Source organism: Podarcis pityusensis (genome assembly GCF_964106645.2).
Source record: "Podarcis pityusensis genome assembly, chromosome: 1".
NCBI lineage: Eukaryota > Metazoa > Chordata > Lepidosauria > Squamata > Lacertidae > Podarcis > Podarcis pityusensis.
Window position 1 is genome coordinate 40,720,313 of NC_138028.1, and position 23,246 is coordinate 40,743,558.

The 23,246-nt window shown below is 40.7% G+C and overlaps 1 protein-coding gene across 1 annotated transcript in view; it reads left to right on the forward strand.

Moving 5' to 3' along the window:
• Positions 1 to 20,927, forward strand: part of SPRED1 (sprouty related EVH1 domain containing 1) — a 74,397-nt gene extending 53,470 nt beyond the window's left edge. The window contains exons 4-6 of the mRNA XM_080978971.1: positions 592 to 641; positions 10,700 to 10,858; positions 15,049 to 20,927. Coding sequence (XP_080835097.1) covers positions 592 to 641; positions 10,700 to 10,858; positions 15,049 to 15,708 — 869 coding nt within the window. The 3' untranslated portion in view covers positions 15,709 to 20,927. The remainder of the gene's footprint in view (positions 1 to 591; positions 642 to 10,699; positions 10,859 to 15,048) is intronic.
• The last annotated feature ends 2,319 nt before the right edge of the window (positions 20,928 to 23,246 follow it).

A 23,246-nucleotide genomic window follows, 5' to 3' on the forward strand; every position in this document is an offset into this window, starting at 1 on the left:
ATTTACTTGCAAATGTGTTTAGTTCATATTATGCCAAGTGAAGTGAGGCCTTCAGGTTCAGCAGCATGTGTCTTTTGTTTTTGAGTCTGTATGTGTGTACTGTTTTGTAACATACTAGCTTTCTTGAATGTTGAAATATCAGAATGAAGTGTGCTGTGCACATTCAGGACACCATTCTGTATTTAAAGTTCAAACCCCTGTCTGATCCCACACCAGTTTTCATAAGGCTTAGGAAAGGCATTAAACACACTGCAGTGTAATGCCTCTCTTGAGCACTGAATTATCAGAATGAAATTTGATACATGTTGATGACATAATTCTCTGTTTGCTTGAACTTGACATTGGTAGTGTACATGCCTTGAATGCAGAAGGTCCCAGGTTCAAACCCTGTCATCTCCCATATAACAAAATTTAGTTGATGGGAAAGATCTCTGCCTGGATTCCCAAAGAGCCCCTATCACTCAGAATAGCTATCTCAGAAAAAATGGAGAGTCCAGCTAGGGGAACATAGGAAGCTGCCTCATACTAAGTCCTCAACTCTCACATCTGAAAGAAACTTGAGATTTTTATGTTTGTCTTATTCTTCCATAGGTTGTCTGACATCACATGATGAAATTGAAGTACCTGTAGATGGCTTTCCAGTAAGTGCTTTAAACTTCCATTATGTTAATTGTATCGGAAGAGATGACAGGAGTTTTCAGTGCTGAAAGTGGTCTTACTTGTATTCGTTAAAACCTTTTGAACTTTAAATCTGCAGAAGGATAACCACGTGAACCGTCTTGCCTTGTAACTATAGAGGTTAGGCTGGGTGACTTTTCATTGTCATATTTAATTCTCAAAGATATAAGCTATTGCTTTGTTTGAGAGACATTTCTTTCTTTTTTTACCCTGTATTAATGAAAGAGTGAGTGGATATAACTAAGGCAAAGGGGTGCTAAAGTGCCTGAAGCTTAATTTGAATTAAGGCTGAGCTCTAGAAGAAAAATGTTCATTGCCAAAACTGATACTTGTGAAGGTTGTAATATTATAAAAATGTCCTCTGATTGCATGTGGATTAAAGGGTTTAATGTCAGGCAGGCCTCATCAGGATTTAAACCTGTAACCCACTTTCAATGTTGAGGTTCAGTCACACAACATGAGAAGCAACAGCAAGATCATTAGTACTTCAATGTTCTTCCCAAGGCTCCTGTAGACAAGCAATACACAGTGACTACAAAAAATCCATGGGTGAAATCCAGTGGACGTATGGGGAGTCAAGGGTTAGAGTTTATGGATTTCATTCACATGAGCTGGAAACTCTTGTTCTAGTTTGGATTATCAGACAGGCTTCACTTTAACTAAGGTAGTGAATTGAAAGCTTTTCAGCCATCGTCTTAGTGTGTGGTGGTAGTCTATCGCTTTTAAAAGTGATATACAGTGGTACCTCAGATTAAGAACTTGATTCATTCTGGAGGTCACTTCTTAACCTGGAATTTATCTAAATAAGGATTATATTACTTTCTCATTGCAGTGTTGGAAAACCCAAAAGTTGTGATGTGTTTTCAGTTGTTTTTTTGTTTTGTTTTTAGTCAAAGATTATTGCACACAAGTAGATCACTGTTTTGTAAGTGTGTGACTTAATTGCCATATATTAAGATGAGTTACAAGCCTGGAAATGGGAAAAATTGCCAGTCTTTGCTTTTAAAAGCATATCATTACTTGGCAACACATGTGGGTCTTTCAGGCAGTATCTGTGTCATCCTTATAGGCAGCAGGCTGCATCATCAAGATTATCACACATTCTCATATATTTTATCTGAGAATAAACTATACCGTTCCTTCTGTAATCAGATGGGGTGTGCTTCATCTGTTTAACAACATTCACAAATGTTGATAAGCAAAGATGAAAAGGTGTAGGGTGGGTGGCCATAGTTTGCCCAAAGTAGCCTCATAGGCCAAATGCGTAAGCCTGGTGGGCCAAGACTGGGCCACAGACTGGGGGTGCCAATCCTAGAGATAGAACAACATCACTTCAGAAGGTGAACGTCTCTTGCCTTGCCTCAGGGAGCAGGAAAACCCCCCATTAAAGGTTGAAAAATGGACACAAAATGTCAAGTTGTGGTGGGGTTTTTTACATAATTAAAAACAAACACCACAGACATGATGTCCGTATGAGAAATGTGAATATCCTGGAAGAAAGTTTCAGAAAAACAGCAACTGAAATACTGGTGTCAGTTGGCAACTTCATTAATGTTGAGCTTCAGAATGAGAAATTGGGGGGGGGGGTTAATGGTTGGCCTAGTGATGCAATATGATATCCATTATTCTAAAAAAAATATGGGGACTTTGCTGACATTTGTCTTTCATGCAACTGATGATAATGATGCGTTAAAAAGAAACAGATCATTAGGGTGTTGCCACAGCTAAATGTAAAGCCCTGTGGTCATTACAGTTCCCACACGGGCTTGATGCTGACCTGCAACTTGTGAATGCATAGTGAAGTGTCATGGGCCCAGGGCCTTGCTTAGGAGGCATTTATTTATGGATGTCTATCAATGAATTGTTACATGTTACATTGGTCACTGGTCCTTTGCCTGAAAACAATTTTTCCATAGTTTCCAATAAACATTACCATAAGTTTTCACACTTGCCCATGAAACGTTAGCTCCTTATATATTTTGCCTCAGGTGAGATTCCCCGCCAGTGGCGTAGCGTGGGCGGTGCAGGGGGGGCCGGCCGCACCGGGCGCAACATCTTGGGGGGGTGCTTTCACTCGCAGCTCTCTGCCCCTACTAAAATCCACGGGTTAGGGGGCGCAAATTACTTGCCTTGCCCCGGGTGCTGACAACCCACGCTACGCCACTGTTCCCCGCCCCCTACTTTTAGAGAAAACAATTGTCCAGGTTCTTGAGATTACAAAACTGTTTTGTTGGTCACATTATTTTAAAACACCACAAAAATAGAGCATTTAAGCTACTTGTGGCATACTTCTTTATTATTTTTGTAGGGAAGATCAAGCCAGTTAACTCACAAATAGTTTAGTGTTATTTGGAGTTCAAATAATATTAGCTAAAACAGAAAATACTCTGTAAAGAATCTTACAATTTTTATGTTGGTCACTGCGGAATTACCCAGCTGGTTTTATTTAATAATTTATATGTAATGTGTTTGGGAAGGGAAGTAAGAGTCCTGACATTAGCAGACAATCCTAATTTGGGAGGCATTATTAATACAGAATAAGGATGAGGAAGTTCCACAGGAAGAACTGGGTGACCTCAAGAACTGCAGTAATGGAAATGGAATGAAACTGAGTTCTGCCAAGTAGAAGGCTGTGAACTTGGAGTGATAAGAGACGTTTTTGTTTTCGGCCGGGGGCTCAGCAACAGGGGAAAGAGCTTGGGATCTTGGTTGATCACAAAATGACTGTTTCATTGATGCCGTGTTGTTACAGTATTGCTAAGAAGATAGAATCAATGTTTGCATTGATTTTGGCAAGGAATTATTACTACATCTGTAAAATGCTCTGAAGGGACCCCGTTTGGAACGCTCGTGCATTGCTCGAAAAAAATTAATTTAGATTGCAACAAATGCAGGGGGGGGGGGAAACAACCAGTAGGATTCTGGGAAATGTGGACCTATGTGGAGAGCACAGAGCAAGAGAATGTTGCTTTGGCTTAGCTTTTAGAAGGGTGAGTTCATGCTATGCAGAACTTAAGAAGAACATCGTCCAGTGGGGGAAATAAAAATTAACGGTTACCGATTGTCTGCTAATTTAGACTGGAGCTTTCTAATGGATGAAAATCTGATTCAAGTGCAAGATTCAGAAACCATCTCCCTGGAAAATTTGAGAGTAAAAATCAATGCTTTTTCCCAAGAATGCTGAGATTTCTGCAGAACATTTTATCATAAAAAAAACCCCCCAGACGTTCTGTAATTTGTTAAAAATATGTTAATGCCCAGGGCAAAGAAAATCCTGTGTCTTGGATTCACTTCTAAATATTTAGCTTAACTGAACTGATTAGGAATTTCCAACCAAAAGTAGCAGGATTAATCAGGAACTCTTAATCTCTTTATCCGATAATAAAGTCAAGGCAGTTTGGCAACGTGTTTTGGTGTGTTTTTTTAACAAAAATTATGTTCTGTAACTGCAAATTTAAATTTCTAGTTCCAGTGTCTGAAGGATGTTCTGGGTTGAATGAGGGTAAACAAGCTGAAGCTTAATCAAGATAAAACAGATGTGCAGTGGGTGGTAGACACGTTAAAAGGAAAAAAAGGAGGAGTGTATTGAAGCATTGGCTAGAAGGGGGAAATGTTTCTTTGCCTATATGACGTCAGAACTAAGAAAAGTGGCTGTCGTTGGCCCAAAGTGCCAAGGCAGGCCAATCTCAGAGGTCTGCCAGACCTAATTTAGGCCCGCAAGCTGGAGATTCTCCACCCCTGGTTTAAAGCTTTAAAGCTTTTCATCAGCACTTACGATTGAGCCTAGATATGCACTGACAACTGTGTGCACTCATGAAGTTTCAGTGTGATCCAGGAGTGCCAACTTGGCCCCGGAACCATGGGTGCTTGGGGCCATGGATGCCATGAAGCATGCACCTAAATTTGTGGGTGCCCGGCCCCTTCATGGGGAATTTTGTGGGTGCTCAGGGCCCCAGGGATTTGGCACCTGTGGCGTGATCTGATAAGATCATCGGTCCTAGCCAACAGCTGGAAGGCCCTGCAAACCAGCTACACTTAGCCATCACAGTAGCCTAGTCTGGAAGTCACTAGTGCATGAACAACTGTGGCAAGGTACCTGGAGTACCAACTGAAATTAATAAAATGTGCCTCTGGACACCCAAATTTCCCAAGTTAGTGCAGAGTCCAGAGGCACATTCAAGCTTTCAGGCCACCTAAGCTAGTTTGGGTGCAGGCTGTCCTGAGATAACCATCTCCTAAACTGCTTAGGGCAAGTTAGGAACAGGATCAGGCCAGCAGGCCAGATCTTGAACTTTCCAACCATGATGCCAGGGTGGACTTTGGCATGTTGTTTTTGTTCCATAGGCTTTGCTGGGGTGATTGTGGGGAAAAGATTTGTCCTGTGTGTACTGTGGACTTTGGCAAACTGTTTGTGTGTGTCTTTACCCATGAGTTGTTTAACATGTTTTTAGTTTATATTTTAAAATTGTTTTACTGGCTAAAGTTAGTGACATTTCATAAGGGTGTTCCCCACCCCCACATACACACTCGGTATGAACCTTTCTTGAGAGAAATTTAAATGGTGTTGAATGGAATGCTGGGTAGAATGAGAATGATTGTTGGGCAGAGAGGGTCAGTTGAAAAATGACCATGTGAGATATGAAAGTACAGACCAGGCCTCAGCCTTGAAGTTTAAAGTTCAGGTAAGCATAGGTGTGACAGGAAACAGACAGAAGAAATAAGAAATGAGTAAAAATAGTTTTGAGGGGTATGAAGGGAAAGGGAAATACGGCTGAAGTGCACAGCAGCAGGATTTCTGTCAGACAGTTTTTTAAGGCACAGGGGAGCCTTCAGCTCTTATTCTGTGTGGATGATATTGGTTGCCAATTAAGTACTTGTAACATAGAATGATAACTTCAGTCGCATAGACTCCATTTGTCTATTCCAGTGAGGGGACAGATCTGGGAAGTCCACCACTTTGCCACTGGCAGCCAACCAGCATCAAGGTAGTGGTGATGCTGGAACTAACAAGATAGGATGCCATATCCATTTTGCCCGGAATAACATGTCTGCTAAGACTGTGGTTGTAATTTCCTGGCAATCTGGAGCTTGAGTGGAAACTTCTGTTAATATGTTATTTTGTTAATTGAATTAATGTCAAAACACGTTGGCCAGCCTTCATAAAATGGCTGACCATTCTACTGCACTGCAGTATCTTAGGTTTGGAGAACAGGAGTTTGTGCTCTCAGGGTATTTTTCTGTATGCTAAAAAAGCGTAAGATGCTATATTCTGTGCTGTACATGTCACAAAGTACAGTACAGTACTAAAAAGCCACCTTTTTGCTATAGTATAGTGGTAATGACTATTGCAAATTGCCAAAGCCACTGAAGTTTTGCTCACAGGGTTGTTGTTTTTTACAAAAACAAAAACCAATGGTTCATTTTGATTTTTGAAAAAAGATTTCAGAGTTTATGACAGCTCACCTGGCAGCCATAGGCAGCAAGGAATTACATACACTACAGATAGGTGAATGGGCTCCTGTAGGATTAATCTGCCCTTCCTCCACCAGCCCACTTGGTTTCTGTGCTCACTGCAGAGCAAAAGTCTTCCCTTTCTCCTTTTGTTTTTCTTTTGCAGGTTGGTAACTGTCTGGTTTGTGAACTCTTAGAAGTGGTGCGAACTGGTCTACTGCTGTAATTTCTGTAATTAAATTTGGAGGCTTCATAGAGCAGACTGTTGTCGGTAGAAATTTATGACACAATAACATAGCTAGGTAAACTCAAAAGCTCTACAAAAATCTGTTACTCGCATCAAAATTTCTGTGCTGATTTGCAGTTATAAGTAGTCTAATCCCCCATGAAGCTGAAGTGAGTGCTCTTATCACTGCTGTTCAATTTAGGAGGCAAATTTTGCATGAAGATTAGTATGTCTGTGTTTGCAAGAAGGTTGAATTGATCCACACCTGCCAGGAATTGAACTTTGCTTGTAGTACAAAAGGTTTTGAATTAACTTTATTGAGAGTAAACTGGGCACAAGATTGCTGTCTATATCCTTTTTTGCTTCTTCAAAAGATACTCTTCCTGTTTTGCTTTTGTAGTTTGCATTCATTTGGGATCCTAAAAGAAGGGAAGTGTTGTGTCTGTAGTTCAGCTATGCTTTTAGGATGTGCTTTATATGGGAAATGTTCTGTCTTAAATGACCGGAAAATATTCTGCAGATTCTAGGCCGCTGCTAAAGGTATTCAGGATGTAGGGCAGAAAATATGCAACTAATTGTAGGGAAACAGCTGTTGGCATTGAAAGTAATTGCTCTGTTCTGCAGAATCACTAAAGCAGAGGTTATTTTGAACTTGAGTCTTAATTCATAATTCAAATGGGATATGGGTGTTGCTTTTAAAAATACAGTCTGATGAAAGGGCTAATAAGCACAAGGGTCAGAAAATACATAGCCTTTTCTAAGAGGTAGGAGAGTATAGTCTCCTTTACTCTTTTGTCAGATCACTTGTTCAGGGATAGAGGATTGTTTTAACAAGGCTTGCAGAAGAGCGCTGCGTTCTCTTACCCAACCTTCATCCTGGGAAAAGTGAGGAGAGGAGTTTTGAAGAAGAGAGGATCTCAGTCTGGTTTTCATTTTCTCTACAGCTGTCATCTGGCTTTGAGTTCTGCTGGGCTTCTACAGCTGGAGAGTCATTTTATTGCTTTTACCCAGCATCCTTTTGCTTGTGCACACAGAAATGTTTTAATAGTCTTGGAAAAAAGTCAGAGTATCTCTTAGCAACCATAGGACAGTAATTATTATACCAGCAGCTGGGAGCAAACCAGATTTCCGTTGTGCATTAAAAACTGGCGTAGGTTACTTCATAGATGATACTGGCTAGCCTATGCCAGTGCTGTGGTTGAAGGATATTGAATGTGGGCGGTGCGTAATTGCTTTGGCAGTAGAAAAGAAGTGGGGATTTGTGCATCTATGTCTGTGTTTTATGTGAGATAGAGACCATCAAACACTATATTTAATGTGGCACGTTTTTATACTGTAAAAATATTTTGCTGGTTTTATTTAGTCTTGTTTTCAATACAATAGTAGCCTGTGTTTGGGCCTCTTACTGTCAGAACCGTATTTCTTGATTTTATTTTGTTGCTGCTGCTGTTGCTTTAAGTTTTAATAACCATCCCGTGACAAAACAACCTAAACTAATTGTTTCCTATCCAAAGAACTATTCTGAAATACTTCATCAAAATGGTTTGTTTGGAAACCAAAATCTTTTTAATTAGGGACTGTGTAGCTACTGGGAGTTTGAGGAATTGAGTGTAAAAGGATGGGTACTGAGAACATGACACAAACACTGAACTTTTGTATGAACTACAGAAAAGATGTCACGCATTTGTTGAAAATGGTAATAACACATAAATAGCCCCCAACACCAAATAAGGGTGTAGTTTGCAGTTTCCCACTGCACTGATATCGCCTTTGCTTACTTAGTGTTGAGAATTCATATGCCTCCACAGGAGTATCTGAAGTCCAGAGGCTGTTATAGCCCAACTCCATGCTGCAGTGCTGTGGCTTGCTTCAGCTGATCCTTGCTAGTTATACTGGGTTGTTAGTGGTTGTGTGGTACCCTGGACTATAAGGTCTTTGGACCCAAAGAAGGGTTGGCGTTTGCTAATGCACACAGTGCTTGTCAGAAAAGCTTTCCACAGCACCATCTGGTGTAGCAAGAGTTGCAGAAGAAGCTATTTCATGAGAGTGTTTTTGTAAACTCTAAAGGAAGGCAAAATGACACAGTCTCATTTGGATTGATGAAATCTCAAACCTGTCTGCACATCACATTTCTTGTAAGCCTCATGGACGCTTGACCATGTTCCTCTGTTAATTGGAAGTAATTATTCTTTACAAAATGAACTCTTGGGTGAATATGAAAAAAATACTATATACCATTATGCACCCAGATTTCCATTAAACTGGGATCAGGTTTGACTATAAATTTGTTGGTCCATGCCTGAGACAACAAAGAAAATCTTCAGACCATGGTTTGGATAGCCTTTCTTATATTGGAAGTCATGCATACATTAGGTTGCCAAATTCTGTACCATTAACCAATGGAACTTGAGTGCTACAGATAAACTTTGGTAGCAGATGCTCAGGCAGCTTGCATATATGCTATTTGTATTCATATTTGGAGTGTGTGCATCTTGCCATGGTATTTGAATTTCCCCATCAGACATTACACTAGAAGTATTAACAGCATACAGTGGTACCTCAGGTTAAGTACTTAATTCGTTCCGGAGGTCCGTTCTTAACCTGAAGCACCACTTTAGCTAATGTGGCCGCCTGCTGCTGCCGCGCCGCCAAAGCCCGATTTCTCTTCTTATCCTGAAGCAAAGTTCTTAACCTGAAGCACTATTTCTGGCTTAGTGGAGTGTGTAACCTGAAGCGTATGTAACCTGAAGCGTATGTAACCCGAGGTACCACTGTATAGGGATTGGTTAAACGAGCCAATGTCATAAGCTGTGGTTTGAAGTGGCCTTGCCCAGCAGCTAACTAAAGTTTAACGAAACCTATTGTGACAGAAGTCCTTCTGGCCAATTGGTGAGAGGACAGTCTCTAAGGCTTATGAAGGCTCATCCATGTAGAGCTAAACCACACTGAAGTCTTTCATAAGAATGCAGTCAGTGTGTCTACTTTTGCTTCCTTCTTAAGTTTCCAAATTCTAAGTTTGAGGAGCCAATGAAATATGATAGATCTTAGAGCAATGATCTCTAAGGTGTTGGGCGTTTTAAAGTTTGGAAAGTTATTTTCCTCCCACCCACCCTTTTATGTCTATAGCAAGCATGTTAACATGCTCTTCCACAACAATTGATTAGATTCTGCCCGACTTCACAATAGTCGGTTCAACTCCTGATGAGCGCTGTTTTCTACAATCTAGGAAGCTGTAAAAAGTGACTTGCTCATTGTATTATCTTAGAATTTACTACTTATTTACTACCTTCATCACTTAGGAATGACACTTAAAAGTGAATTGTGGAGAACATTGTCTTTTGTTGAGGTGGCTGAGCATCTTTGTCTATTAAATACAGTGCCCATCTGCACAGTAACAGTACTTCTAACAAGTCTCATTTTGTTGAAGGTGCAGAAAGGTGTAAGCATGTAAAGTACATTTGTCAGAAACATGCTCACAAAATGAGCATCTTCCCAAGGAACAGATTTTGTGTAGTGTCTTGCACATTAAGGCAACCTGCCCCAATGTATTTTGGACTACAACTCCCATAAGTCCCAACCAGCTGTCTAAGACTGAAAGAGCTGCAAGTTGCCAAAGGCTGCATCAAGGCACAGCCATCATATACTCTGAAAACAGCAGGTGTGGCATAAGAATATATATTCTGCCTGTTTGAAGTGTTAAATTCCATGGAAATCCTTGCCCTAATTATGGTCTTGCAATAAGTGTTCAGGTGATCACAGTTTCCCACACCAATTTGGTGGCCTTCTATTACAGTAGTGAGAGTGAGTCACACACCCAACCCGGTTGGCTGCGCTATTTCAGGGATCTGCCGGAACCAGGGGCAATTGCTGTGGTTAGTTGGTGGTCAGGTGGTTGACAAATATCAAGTCTTCAGTGCCAATCACTGCTTGGAAAAGGAAATGGCATACAATCCTCTCTGTAGTGATGTTTTCTAGATGTATAAATAACCAACTGGGAAATGGAGTTTGTGTGGTCCCATATCCATACCATGCAATCATGGAAATTGTAGGTCTGAAGGGCTGTTAGTGTTTTTCTTGTGCTGGGTGTGTTTGTGACTTGTACATTCAGTAAGCATTCCATAAGGGGGATACTAAAAGTATTTTTGACACTGCATAAATGCTGCCTCCAGCATGTAATCTGTGGCATTTGTTTACAATAGAATTTTTGTAAATGTTTAGTATGCGACTTGTTTTGATTTTAATTGAAGTCATATGCATTGTCATCCATCTGAATTGCTGGGGTGACTCAAGCACAACAACAACAACAACAATAAAATAAGAATTATAATTTATTATCATTCCCAGGCTATTCCAGAAAGCATACCGAGTTTGCTAATGAAAGATCATCTTTTCCAACATGAACCTGGAGTGAGCAATGATTCTTACAAAAGCTTAAGTATAAGACCCTCAACCTTTGAAGATTTCAGCTCAAGAAGACCGTTTTTCCACAACCAATCCAACCAGGTAACAGCTCTGCAACTAGAAAAAAACAGCTGTCAGAAATTTGGCTTAGTTATTTTATTGTCTAGGCTAGACCTATAATGGGAGCCAAAGCTTTTCCACTATGTTAGAGAGCCATGGCAAGCCTCAGGCTCACATACTCCCTTCTCTCCCCTCTTTCATGCAGTGGACTTAAAAGTGGAAGTGACTACAGGAAGAGATTAAAAACATCGGCTTCCACTTTAGAACAAGCTATAGTTCTTCGGGTTCCAGTGTCATGGGAAGTTGCAGCTTGTTTAAAAGTAGAAGATGCTTCTGATATCTCTTTGGCTGTATTCACACGTGGGGTTTATTGTGTTAGTTTAACTGACTATAAGGCTAGTGCTTCTTTCTTTTTTTCTAACTTTCCTTTCACACTACACAAGCCTGTTCCGTCATATCTCAACCCCTATACGGCCATGTTGCGGTAAAGGCCATTCACACAGCAAGAACTAGCAACAGACATCAACAGATGCCACCACCATTCTGCTACTCTGTGCTGAAATACTAGCCTTGAAGCGGGCAAGGAATGCACTACATGCTGGTAGTCTGCCACACAGCTCGTCATGTGAGCAGCTGTGGCATGAACCTGTGAAAAAGGCAGGAAAATCACCACACAAAATCACATGGTTTTCCGAGTTGGGGGGAGGGGGCTGTAAGAGGGGGTTTTTTTGCAATCAAATAACATGGAAATGAGCGCTAGACTATATCCTCATACATATTTTCAGAAGTGGCTTTTATGTTGTGTGAAAGCTCAGTTTTTCTGTGCAAAATAACTACCAGGGAAACATCAGGGAAAGGGAATAAACTGTGGTGTGAATGAAGCCATTCTCTGCTGAAAGCGGTGGTGGTGTGTGTGGCTCATGCAACTGGAAACCATGACTTCCCATTTCTTCTGAATTGAGCAAATATGTGCAGTCGCAGCAACTTCCACCTTGTGCCTCTCCCTTCCCATCTGCATACTTCCCTCTTTTCCCTCGCCTGCTGTGTACAATTCCTTCTATCACTTAGGAATTTTTACTCACCCAGCCTTTCTCATTGACGTATACTTGCTCAGTCCCATTTATTCTGCCTTCCTTTCCACTGCCATACAGCTTCTCGAAAGATGCTAAAGCCCCTACCAGGCTACTTGCCCTCCTTCCTGGGCCTCTCAGCCACATAGTTTTCTTATTCCCCTTTACAGTTTCCATTGTTGCCTCCAGGCAAGCAGCTCGGTCTGTGTCACAGTCCCACCCACTTCCTGCTCTGGACATTGATTTCTTCCTCTCCTCCACCCAAACAATCCTTCACTTCACAAAGCTCGTCTTCTGTTTTCCACCTGAGCAGTAGAAATGCTTATTTTTTAAAATTACAGCAGCTGGGGAACACTCCCCAAGAAATAGTCATGTTTTTGTCAGTCAAGGAATATTTTATGAGGTCTCAAAAAATCCATTTGCCAGAGAAAAAGGCCCCCAGCGTCTCCCTTTCCCTCCAGGCTCACAGGAGGATAGAAAGAATATACATATACGTAATTTCATTTGTGTGCTCGCTCTCCACAGTTCAAGCCATGCTCAAGGCAGCTTACAAGATAACAAAAATACAATTTCCACATAAATCATAATATCTAAAATAAAGATTTTTAAAAATCAGCTACAACCCGCCCCCCCAACAAAAACTTCTGCTTTTGTAGCTGGAGTCAGCCAGGGCCCTGCCCTCTTGGGCCAGGTGGGAAAAGGCCTGCAAGGCAGGGAGCAGGTCTTCCAAGACTCACAGCCAAGATGGTCTCATATTGTGTTGAGCTCTGGAGCAAGCAGAAGCAGAACTGGCCACACACACTGCTTCTGCCCTCAGCGAAGCCCAGAACAATACAAGACCTCCTGTCCCAAATTCTCAAGAGGAGAGGAGAGGTCAATGATAGCACAGACTGCAGCTGGCTAGTAAGCAAAGTCAGGCCCTGGTTTTGTCGGTTTACTGTTATGATTTTAGGTGGAAAGAACAAAAATGTCTGCTGGCATTTACATTCGTGAGTTGTCTTTTTTTTATTGTCAAGCCTCTAAAATCCTTTGTGGTGAAAATAGAGCACTCCATGATAAATTTAATATTATCCTTTCCTAACCTTGTAGTTGATCTTATGCCTCTTTTACCCACAATTCTATATTGTGGCACCCAGGTATCCTGGAGTACCTCAGATATAGGCATAAGATTTTCTCTCACCTGAGTATACATGGGTTAGGGAAATTTCCCATGTGCAGGTGTGCAAAGATCACATATGTCTACTTTGTAAGATTTATATTTGTGAATGCTACTACTTGCAGCTCTTCAACTGTACTCCAGCATTACTGTGTATGCCACCACCCAAGGTTTTTTTTGGGGGGGGGGGTTGCCTGCACCATTGTACTGTATACCTATGTAGAAAGAAAGTTTTGTGCAAAGTAGCTTTTGCCTGACTTCAGCCTGATCTCTCATTTTCCTGACATCCTTCCCCCCCCCCCCCCAAGGTTGCAGAGTTAAAGCCCAGAACAATCTATTACTGAAGCTTAGGCTTGCATTACTCTGTTTTATTTTAGAGTGATCTTCTACTTAGATTTCAAAGATTTCCCTATTTAGCTTGCTCTAGTTGTTTAGACAGTTTTAACCATTGGCAAGGGTGACCGATTACAATTTTTATTACTTTGAGCCAAGCCATTTTGAATCTCAAATATTCCAGCAGAAGTTTGCTCTGCCCTATAATGGAGTGTCTTGTTTTTGCCCTTGGCAGGGATGGGAAAGGATTGTTTGCTTTTTAATCTTTGCTCATAAACTAAAACTTTATAGCAAACTTATTTTCATTAATAGTGAAAGATGTTTCTGTCATCGCTGGCCGATCCTTTAGAAGGTTATGGAAAAGTTATTTCTGTCTTGGTTTTGTGGATTTCCATTGGTGCCAGCAAAGTGAGCAACTTCTTTGGTACTGGCTACAAGTTCTCACCACAAGTGTTAATGTGTTTGTTAAGCAAGTACTTCAGTAATCAAGGACTGCTTCTTCAAAAAGCATTTTGAAATAATTCAGGCATGAGTTGCAAAGTGGCTTTTATTTCTACACCTGTAAGAAATCCTCCACCCTTTGCAATATGATTTAAAATTAACCACTTTCTGCAGGCAGCCTGAAATTCTGGTCACACCTACCCAGAGTAAGTCCTATTAAACTCAATGGGGCTTACTTCTGAGTAGATATGCACAGAATTGCACTTGGGGGCTAGTTCCAAGAATTTCAGAAGCATGGATCACCTGAGCTCCTAATTCTCCACTTTGTCATTTTTTGAGTCTCACCCATGTTTGAAAATGGTCTGCTTCACAGTTTTATCTCAAGAGTGTTGTGTTGCATTCACAAATCCTACTTCACATTGTTAAAGCAGAATTGTGAGTTGAATAATTTCTGCTTTTGAAATTCCTGCTCTTTGTTAGACACTACCTTTTCTGAGACCCATCCTTTTTGTCCAGAGCAACCCAAAAGGTGGCAGTGGAGGAAATAAAGGCAGATTAACTGCCTTTCCCAGTGCCCTGCCAGCAAGACACTGTGTGTGTGTGTGTGTGTGTGTGTGTGTGTGTTTTTTTCTCCTCTCTTCTTCCAAATGTTATTACTGGTCAACTCTTTACCTCCCATCCCCAATTTGCACTCACCCTCTTTTCTTTATGGTTTTTGTTTTTCATTTGCTTGAGCTTTCCATCTCCTCATTCTTTTCATGTCTTAGGTGACCTATGACGGGCATTTAGGGGAGGGATGCAGGATTGTGAATACCTTTGTATAGCATTTAATTGTTAAGGTGCCTAATCAGCATTAAATATGAATAGATTTCATGAAGCTGCAATCCTGTGATTCCAAGGAGGGTGACCCATGAATTGCAGGAATCATTGTACTGAACAGGAAAAGGAAAATGCACCCGCCACCACTTTTTGTCTTACCAATGCAAGCCCAGATGGGAAATGGCAGTTCATCCATTTTGAGTTCTGCCCCCCATAACACCCCCCCCCCACACACACACCATTTGGATTACTCTGCCTATCATCTTTGTCAGGAACTCTTCAATTCAGTTTACGGAAAACAAGTAGGGATGAAACCTCCTAACAATAAAGTTCTCTGGTACTTAATCATCAGCTTGTGCTGAGAGATTCTGTCGCACTTGTGTGTAAAACAAAGTGTCTTGCTTCCCTTTCAGATACCCCTGAAGCCGGTCAGGAATGTCAGTTTTCAGGACGACGAAGAAATTGTTCGAATAAACCCTCGTGACATTTTAATACGCCGCTATGCAGACTATAGGCACCCAGACATGTGGAAAAATGACTTGGATAGGGATGAAGGCGACGCCTCGCTGCAGTGTCCCAAGGCAGATAGTAAAAAACCAGACTATCTGTACCCTTCCGGGGACGGAACTAAGTTGAATTCGCTAAAAGATTCCAAGTGTTCTGTGGTACTGAAAACGCAACCTTCCTCGTTCAAATTGAAAAAGTCGAAAAGGAGGAAAGAGGACGGGGAGCGCTCTCGCTGCATATACTGCCAGGAAAGGTTTAATCATGAAGAGAATGGCCGGGGCAAATGCCAGGATGCTCCCGATCCCATCAAGAGATGCATCTATCAAGTTAGCTGCATGCTTTGTGCTGAGAGCATGCTCTACCATTGTATGTCAGACTCGGAGGGGGATTTCTCTGACCCCTGCTCTTGTGACACTAGCGACGACAAGTTCTGCTTGCGATGGCTCGCCCTTGTCACGTTGTCTTTCATTGCGCCGTGTATGTGCTGCTACCTCCCCTTAAGAGCGTGCCACCATTGTGGTGAGGTCTGTGGATGCTGCGGAGGGAAGCATAAAGCGGCTGGATGAACCAGTCCGGTACCAAGTTTGGGCTAACAACGTCTTTATTTTCAGGAAGTATCTAACTCGTGGAAGCATTTGGCAAGCAGAAGGGGGAAACCTGTCGTGTATGAAAGGTCAATTCTGGAAGAAGCATCAGAACTTGTTGCATTGTAGGAATGCTGGCCACGCCGAATGATCTGCTTTTAAGTGCATGGTGCAAGTTGTGTCGGGAGTTCTTGCAAAAGGAAAGCCTTTTCTTAACGATTGGTGGCTGAAAGAAGTATAAACTGCAGTCCGTACTATAAGGGATCAACTTCAGCAATTTGTACATATTGAGGTTAGGTGATGGGGGCTGTTGAAAGAATCTATTTAGCAGAAAATTTAACTAAACCTGCAGTAGCGAGAGCTGATTTAAAACTAAGGAAAGTTTAAAACTTGGCGACTGCAAGAAACTAAATTGATTTTAAATGCAACTAAATTGCTTATAAATAGTTTTTTTGGAAACAACTTTATGTACAAATAACAAATGTTTATATTTAACAAAATATATGGTACGAATTATTAAATCTTCCTTCCCCTTTCCAGTTGCAACACAGTTATGGACCACATTTCCAGTCACATTCCATGGTAGTATTTCTCAATATTTAACTAGTTAACTTAGTAGCATTTCTATTCAAAATGGACAAATCAATATTTTCAGTCTTGTTTCCCTTCAGCTACATTTTTGTATTGAGTTCTCTCTGTACATTCTGGTAATCTGAAAGCCTTTAAAATATTAATTATTGTAGTCTTGAATGACCAATGTTTTGTTAAGCACAGGTGTAATTGTCTAATGCTCTTATAAGAACATAACATTTATTTTTATATATAAATTACTCTGTATTCAGCGAAATGGCAAAGGAGTTTTTTTCCTTTCTCAACCAGCAAATTTTCTTCTAGGGTTTCCTTGATTTCAAATGTTTGGGGAAAGAAAATTACAAGAAGATAATTGTCATAAAATATATATATATATTTATCATGCAATTCAACTTGGTACCAATTATTACTTCAAACTATCAAAGGAACAAAAAAGCATCCATTATTCTAATCTTATTTGGCCTATCAGAAATTTACAATACTTCGTATATCAAACGATAACCCAGGTAGGGAAAAGCAAATGAATTTCTTGTGAATGGAAGTGGGTTTTATTTTGTCTTTGTTGTAGCTTATTAATAATGAATGTTTAACTTAACATTTGGCTATGTGTCCTAAATACCAATATGGGGAAATTTCTAAATGTCATCCATCATATAACATAGCTGAGTATACAGGTTTTTAATTAATAAAACTCTCTAAAGCAGTGAAGCAGTCATTCATTCAAAATCTTTAATGGGTGGAGGGAAAAAAACCATGTGTTTAATATGCTCTTACGATTAAAATTATAATTGCACACTACCTTTTCTTTTATTTCTATGCATTTCCCCCCCAGTGAAATGTTTTGGTTTATTTTCTTCCGAAGACCATGTTCAATCACAGGAATCTTTCCTTCCCCTCCTCTTTTCAGAGCCCAGGTATCAAACTGAACAACTGTATATAACACTATCTGTAAAATACTTTTTTAAAGAAAGCATTTATATTTATATGACAGCTTGAACTGACGACGTTATGTACATAGATCATCTTGAAGTATTATTTCACATTGAAAAGAAGACAAATATATTGATAACTATAGAAGTTAAGAGTTCCTTTCTAGTTTTGTACTTTAAAAAAAAGCCTGTATGTATAACCGAAGTCAGCAAACACGACACTGTAGCAGCAATCTCTTTAAATCCTTTCCTTTTATATGTTTGAGAGCTGCTGCTCCAGAAGACTTTCACGCTTCACATATTGAGCTAAACTTGGTTGCCTAGATAGACTGTTAACTTTTTTTCCAAATAAACAAACAAAAACGAGACAGAGATTCGTAACCTGCATTTCACTGTTGACATAGGACCTGCATCTTGTGATATAGCATTTACTAAAACATTATGCTTTTAATTAAATATGGAGCATGGTATCAACAACCCAAGAAAAGAACTTGCTGGCTGTACAGAAAAGTCCTTTGGAACTTTGTGTGTATGTGTGCGTGTGCGTATGTGCGTACTTTGGGAAGAGACAAATTAACCATTTTCTATGAGCACTCATCGACATAGTGCAACTCTTGGTTCTTGTAGTAGTGAAACCTTATATGCTTTAAAAAAAATTACTGAATATGTGCATTAATATTTTCAGTATATATTTAACCACTTTGCTGCTAAACATTTACTATCCTTTACTCTTGAAGAAATATTATTCCTATTTTGTTGTTTTTTTTAAAAAAAAATACAAATTAATATGGATACTGGTATATAGGTTGTGTTATTTGCAACTCATCTAATTTGAAATAATTGCATTGGTTCAGTATCTGGTTTCATGGATTGTGTGATGTCGGCCACATTTCTGTATGTTTAGGCTTTTGCTTTAACGGGGGAATTTCTTAACTAACTGTGGCCAACTCACATATGAAGTTGCCTTATAGGGAGTCAGACCATGGGTTAATCCATCTCTGTGCTCAAATTAGTGGTCATTTTTCAAGATCTCAGGCAGACCTGCTGCTCAGCTCTGCTAACTGAGGTGCTTTTTTAACTGGAGATGCCAGTGATTAAACTAAGAAATGATGTATGGCTCTATCTTCCTGGAACAAACCATTGAATCACCACTTCTCAGTCCACTAATTCTAATTCATAGAATCCGCCATGGAATTGCTTTGTTGAATCTCATGGATTTCAGTGCACTTAAATTTTTTTTGTCCTTAAATCGGATTGTGGCCCCTGTGTGCATTTTATCTTTTCACCCTGCTTTCTCAGAAGGAGGTTGGGTTAGGGACAAAGAGTCAACGGATAAGAGGTTTGCTGTAAAGCATGTAAATTCAGGTGCCTTTTAAGGTGTAATGTAATGTGGGACTTTTCTCCAAGCCTAGATCAACTCATGTGCAGTAATTGCCGAAGGATGTTCAGGTTTTAGCCTCCTAAAAGGTGCTACCTGAAAGAAGGAGTGTTCTCTCTGAGGTGAAAGCAGCTAGCTATAACATTAGGGTACCACCTACTGGACAAACATGATTTAGGAAACTTAACTTTATTCATGCAGCCTACACACACACACACACACACACACACACACACACACACACACTCTTTTTCTGACAGTTGTTTAAAACATAAATGCCAAAATAGGGGATGGAAAGAGATCCTTGCAATTTCAGCAATTGCAGTTGTCTTAGACACAATTGAATTAATAAACATGTCCCATTGAAAGACATTCTTACTATCAGGCTTTGTGGAAATGCAAATGTTCCAGACCAAAATAAAACAATAGCTGGAAGTTTCTGGTTCCTCCCCACCCCACCCCCCATCCTGTTAATTGACATTATTGGTCTTATTCCAGAAGAGTCATTCTTGAAAGTTTAGAAGATTATATCCCACCTTGCAAAACAGTGAGCCTTTAACTTTTCTATATTATTTTGTTGTCAAAAAAAAAAAAATCCCCACAAAAGCCTACGTTTCTGTTTCATATAGAAAACTCTGGGCTAGTAGTTCTCAAACTTAGGGCCTTGAACTTGAATGAAAACAGTCATGAGTTGTACCACACGTGTCCCGCTATCCACCTGCTTGTTATGCAGAAATTCACTTATCTAGACACAGTTATGCAGAGCTGATTCAGATATTTGAATAGCTGGAGTTTGCCCACTTCCTTGCTGGTCTACGGCAGCCATTTTTGGGAAGAAACCATGCAGAGAGAGTGCAGACAGATCAGTTTTTCATTTGTCTCTATTTCATAGCTGTCAACTTTTCTCTTTTCTTGCGAGGAATCCTATTCGGAATAAGGGAATTTCCCTTTAAAAAAGGGAAACGTTGACAGCTATGCTCTATTTTGCTGGTTGGCTGCAGCCATTTTGGGCAGAGGGGAGAGAGATTACGGATTAGAAATGTTCCCATAGGAAATGGAAATGGCCAGCTCACTGTGTGAATGCTTGCCTAACAATTTCCTGGGAATACATTGTGTTCAGAAAGTGTGAACTGTGTGTATTTTTCCCAACAGTCTACACCTGGGGCACTTGAATGTTCTGGGCCCCTAAGTGTTGCACATTAAAGTTGTTTGGAGGTAGTTTCACCTTTACTTCACTTCTCATCCCAACAGAATTTTGAATTTGCATGATTTTTTGAGAAATCTTGTTCTATTCCTCCTTCAGAACCAATGTTAAGATTTGTGCCCTAGTGCATATAGCAACTTCATTACCTGCAATCTTGCCTGTGGAAGAGACTTATTCTTGCTGGGTCAGAAGGTCTCAGAGGACGCAGTTACTTTAAAAGTGGTGCCCAAGTTCAAAGCAAATTTAGATCTAGAGCACAGACTTCTGTATTGACCAAACTGCACACTTTCAAACAGCAATTTCAGATATTTTTGCATGCTGGAATGCAACATTCCCATTTTTCTTCTATAATCTTTCCGTGAGTAATCCTGTATGTGTGTACAAGGAAGAAAAACCTCGAGAACTCCCCATGTAAATAATACACAATGTTTGTGTTGATCTTTCGATCTCCAGAGAACATAGAACACTGTATAAATGGAGTCTACAGTGGTCCACACACTTTTGAGGGAGAAGAATAAAGGAGATGGTTTAGTATTCCAATTAGTACTATTAAAGTTGGCAGCCTGGTGGTTAAAACTTGCATATGCTTTTTGGTGCACTGATGAAGTAGCATTGAAATGGCATCTCCCTCCTCCCCCCCCCCCCCCAGCATCTTAATTGCAATAGCTGTGGTTAGCTTTGAAAATTTAAACAAAACCTAGTGGGGAAAACTTTGTATTGGGAGCTGCAGCATAATCTGTACATAGGTTTTTTTCCTCCCTCTTGTTTGTGAATATTTTGCTTAGTGCAATTTGCTTTCCACCCTATTGACCTCAAAAAAGTGCCTCACTTGTATATTATTTCCATTAAAATATTAATTGCTATCTCTTTCTACTAAATGATGTAGGATTAAGTTTTAATTCCATGCCATAGATGTATTTCTTTCTATGTATAAGAATATAGCTGGTTACCTTGAGGACATAATGTAAATACACATACGAGTTTTAACTGTTTTGTTATCATACCCTTTGTAAGTTGCCATACTGGATAATATCATAAAACAGATTTAAGTTTCAATGTTTTCCTGCAATTACCTGATTAAAACTATCATGAAATTAAAGGGAGATATGTCATGTGTTTTTGTACTTCACTTTTGGGATGGCTCAGAGCAGGGAAAGAGGAAAATATTGCTGCAGAAGAGTACCTTTCAGAATTGTGTAGCATTAAGATGGATTCAGCAACATGGGCCTACTGCCTTGCATAAAATAATAAAATTGAAGAAGTGACCTTGAGGGCAATCTAGTCCGACCCCCTGCAATGCAGAAATCTCACCTAAAGCATCCCTGACAGATGTCCATCCAACTTCTGCTTAAAAACCAAGGAAGGGGAATCTACCACGTTCCAAGGGAATCTTTTCCACTGTTGAAGAGTTATTACAGTTAGAAAGTTCTTCCTGATGTTTAGTCAGAATCTCCTTGCTTGTGACTTGAGGCCATTCAGGTCCTACCCGCCACAGGAGAAAACAAGCTTGCTGCATCTTCCATGTGACAGCCCTTTAGCTATTTGAAGATGGCCATTTACCTTCCCGCCGGAGCGGTACCTATTTATCTACTTGCACTTTGACATGCTTTTGAACTGCTAGGTTGGCAGGAGCAGGGACCGAGCAACAGGAGCTCACCCCATCGCGGGGATTCAAACCGCCGACCTTCTGATCGGCAAGTCCTAGGCTCTGTGGTTTAAAATACACAAATTAAAATTGTTGAGAATAGCCTAGGCTTTCAAGTAAGTAATTGTTTTTCTTGGTCAAATATCTAAAAGTACCACCAACCTTTCCCCAGTTTGCTACCTTAGTGTATTTTGCTATGGAAAAGGAGCAAGTCGGATGCACATGTGCCCCTCTCAAGTGATTCAAGGCCTGTTTCATACGTATCTGGGTCAGGTGGGGAGAGGGCTGTTGTGTTCAGGTCCTGCTTGCAGGCTTGCCATTGGTGGGCCATTGTGAGAGCAGGATGATGTACTAGATCAGTGGTTCTCAACCTGTGGGTCCCCAGATGTTGTTGGACTACAACTCCCATCATCCCTGACCACTGGTCATGCTGGCTAGGAATGATGGGAGTTGTAGTAACAACATCTGGGGACCCACAGCTTGAGAAACACTGTACTAGATGGACCTTTGGTCTGATCCAGCATGGCATTTCTTATGTTCTTACATTAACCAGATACCAAATGTGAAACAAAAACTGACCCTCTGTGCAATATTGATCTCATATTTTAGTGGGGTTGGGCAGCATTGTTTTCTGGGCAGCTGCAGATCCTATATTCCTGCATCCCTTACCTTCTCTCAAGTTATTGTGCTACATTTTGGAGTCATGGGGCACTGAGAATTTGCATAGAATCCATGCCCTGGAGCCTTGATCTAACTACCATAGTTCCATAGCCCTCACAGGACTCCTAATTATTATTATTATTTACACCCCGCCCATCTGGCTGGGTTTCCCCAGCCACTCTGGGCGGCTTCCTACAAAATATTAAAATACAATAGTCTATTAAACACGAAAAGCTTCCCTAAACAGGGCTGCCTTCAGATGTCTTCTAAAAGTCTGGTAGTTGTTTTTCTATTCTAAATAGGGACAAACAGTGGGTGACTTTCTGTAATGGCCTCTCTGTGGACTTCCAGAGACATCTGGCCATGGCAAGAAGCAGGTTCCCTTGATATGATCCAGAAGTGCCATTATTATTTGGAGGTTCTGGCTGCCACATAGGTAAAGGTAAAGGGACCCCTGACCATTAGGTCCAGTCGTGGCTGACTCTAGGGTTGCGGCACCCATCTCGCTTTCTTGGCCAAGGGAGCCGGCATACAGCTTCCGGGTCATGTGGCCAGCATGACTAAGCCACTTCTGGCGAACCAGAGCAGCTCACGGAAACGCCGTTTACCTTCCCGCTGGAGCGGTACCTATTTATCTACTTGCACTTTGATGTGCTTTTGAACTGCTAGGTTGGCAGGAGCAGGGACCAAGCAACAGGAGCTCACCCCGTCGCGGGGATTCGAACTGCTGACCTTCTGATCGGTAAGTCCTAGGCTCTCTGGTTTAACCCACAGCGCCACCCGCGTCCCATGGCTGCCACATACACTGCTCCAAAAGGTGCACACGGAGAGGGGTATTGTCGCAAGGGATGTGCAAGATTAAATTTGTTCTTGAATTTGCTTCAGATGTTTCACTGAGTTTTATTGTTTTTGTGTTTTAACTCCTTTGAAACACTCACTTTAATTTTAATTTAATTTTATTTGACTCTCTTGTGTTTCCTGCCCATTTAGAGGACAGGAGACAGAAAATCCATAAATAAGGTTGGTGTTTCTGGGGAAGGTGACTTTAGGGAAACAATTCCCATGGTCTCCATTAGGTACATTAGTTAGCTGTCCTTCCCCTATTACTTCCCC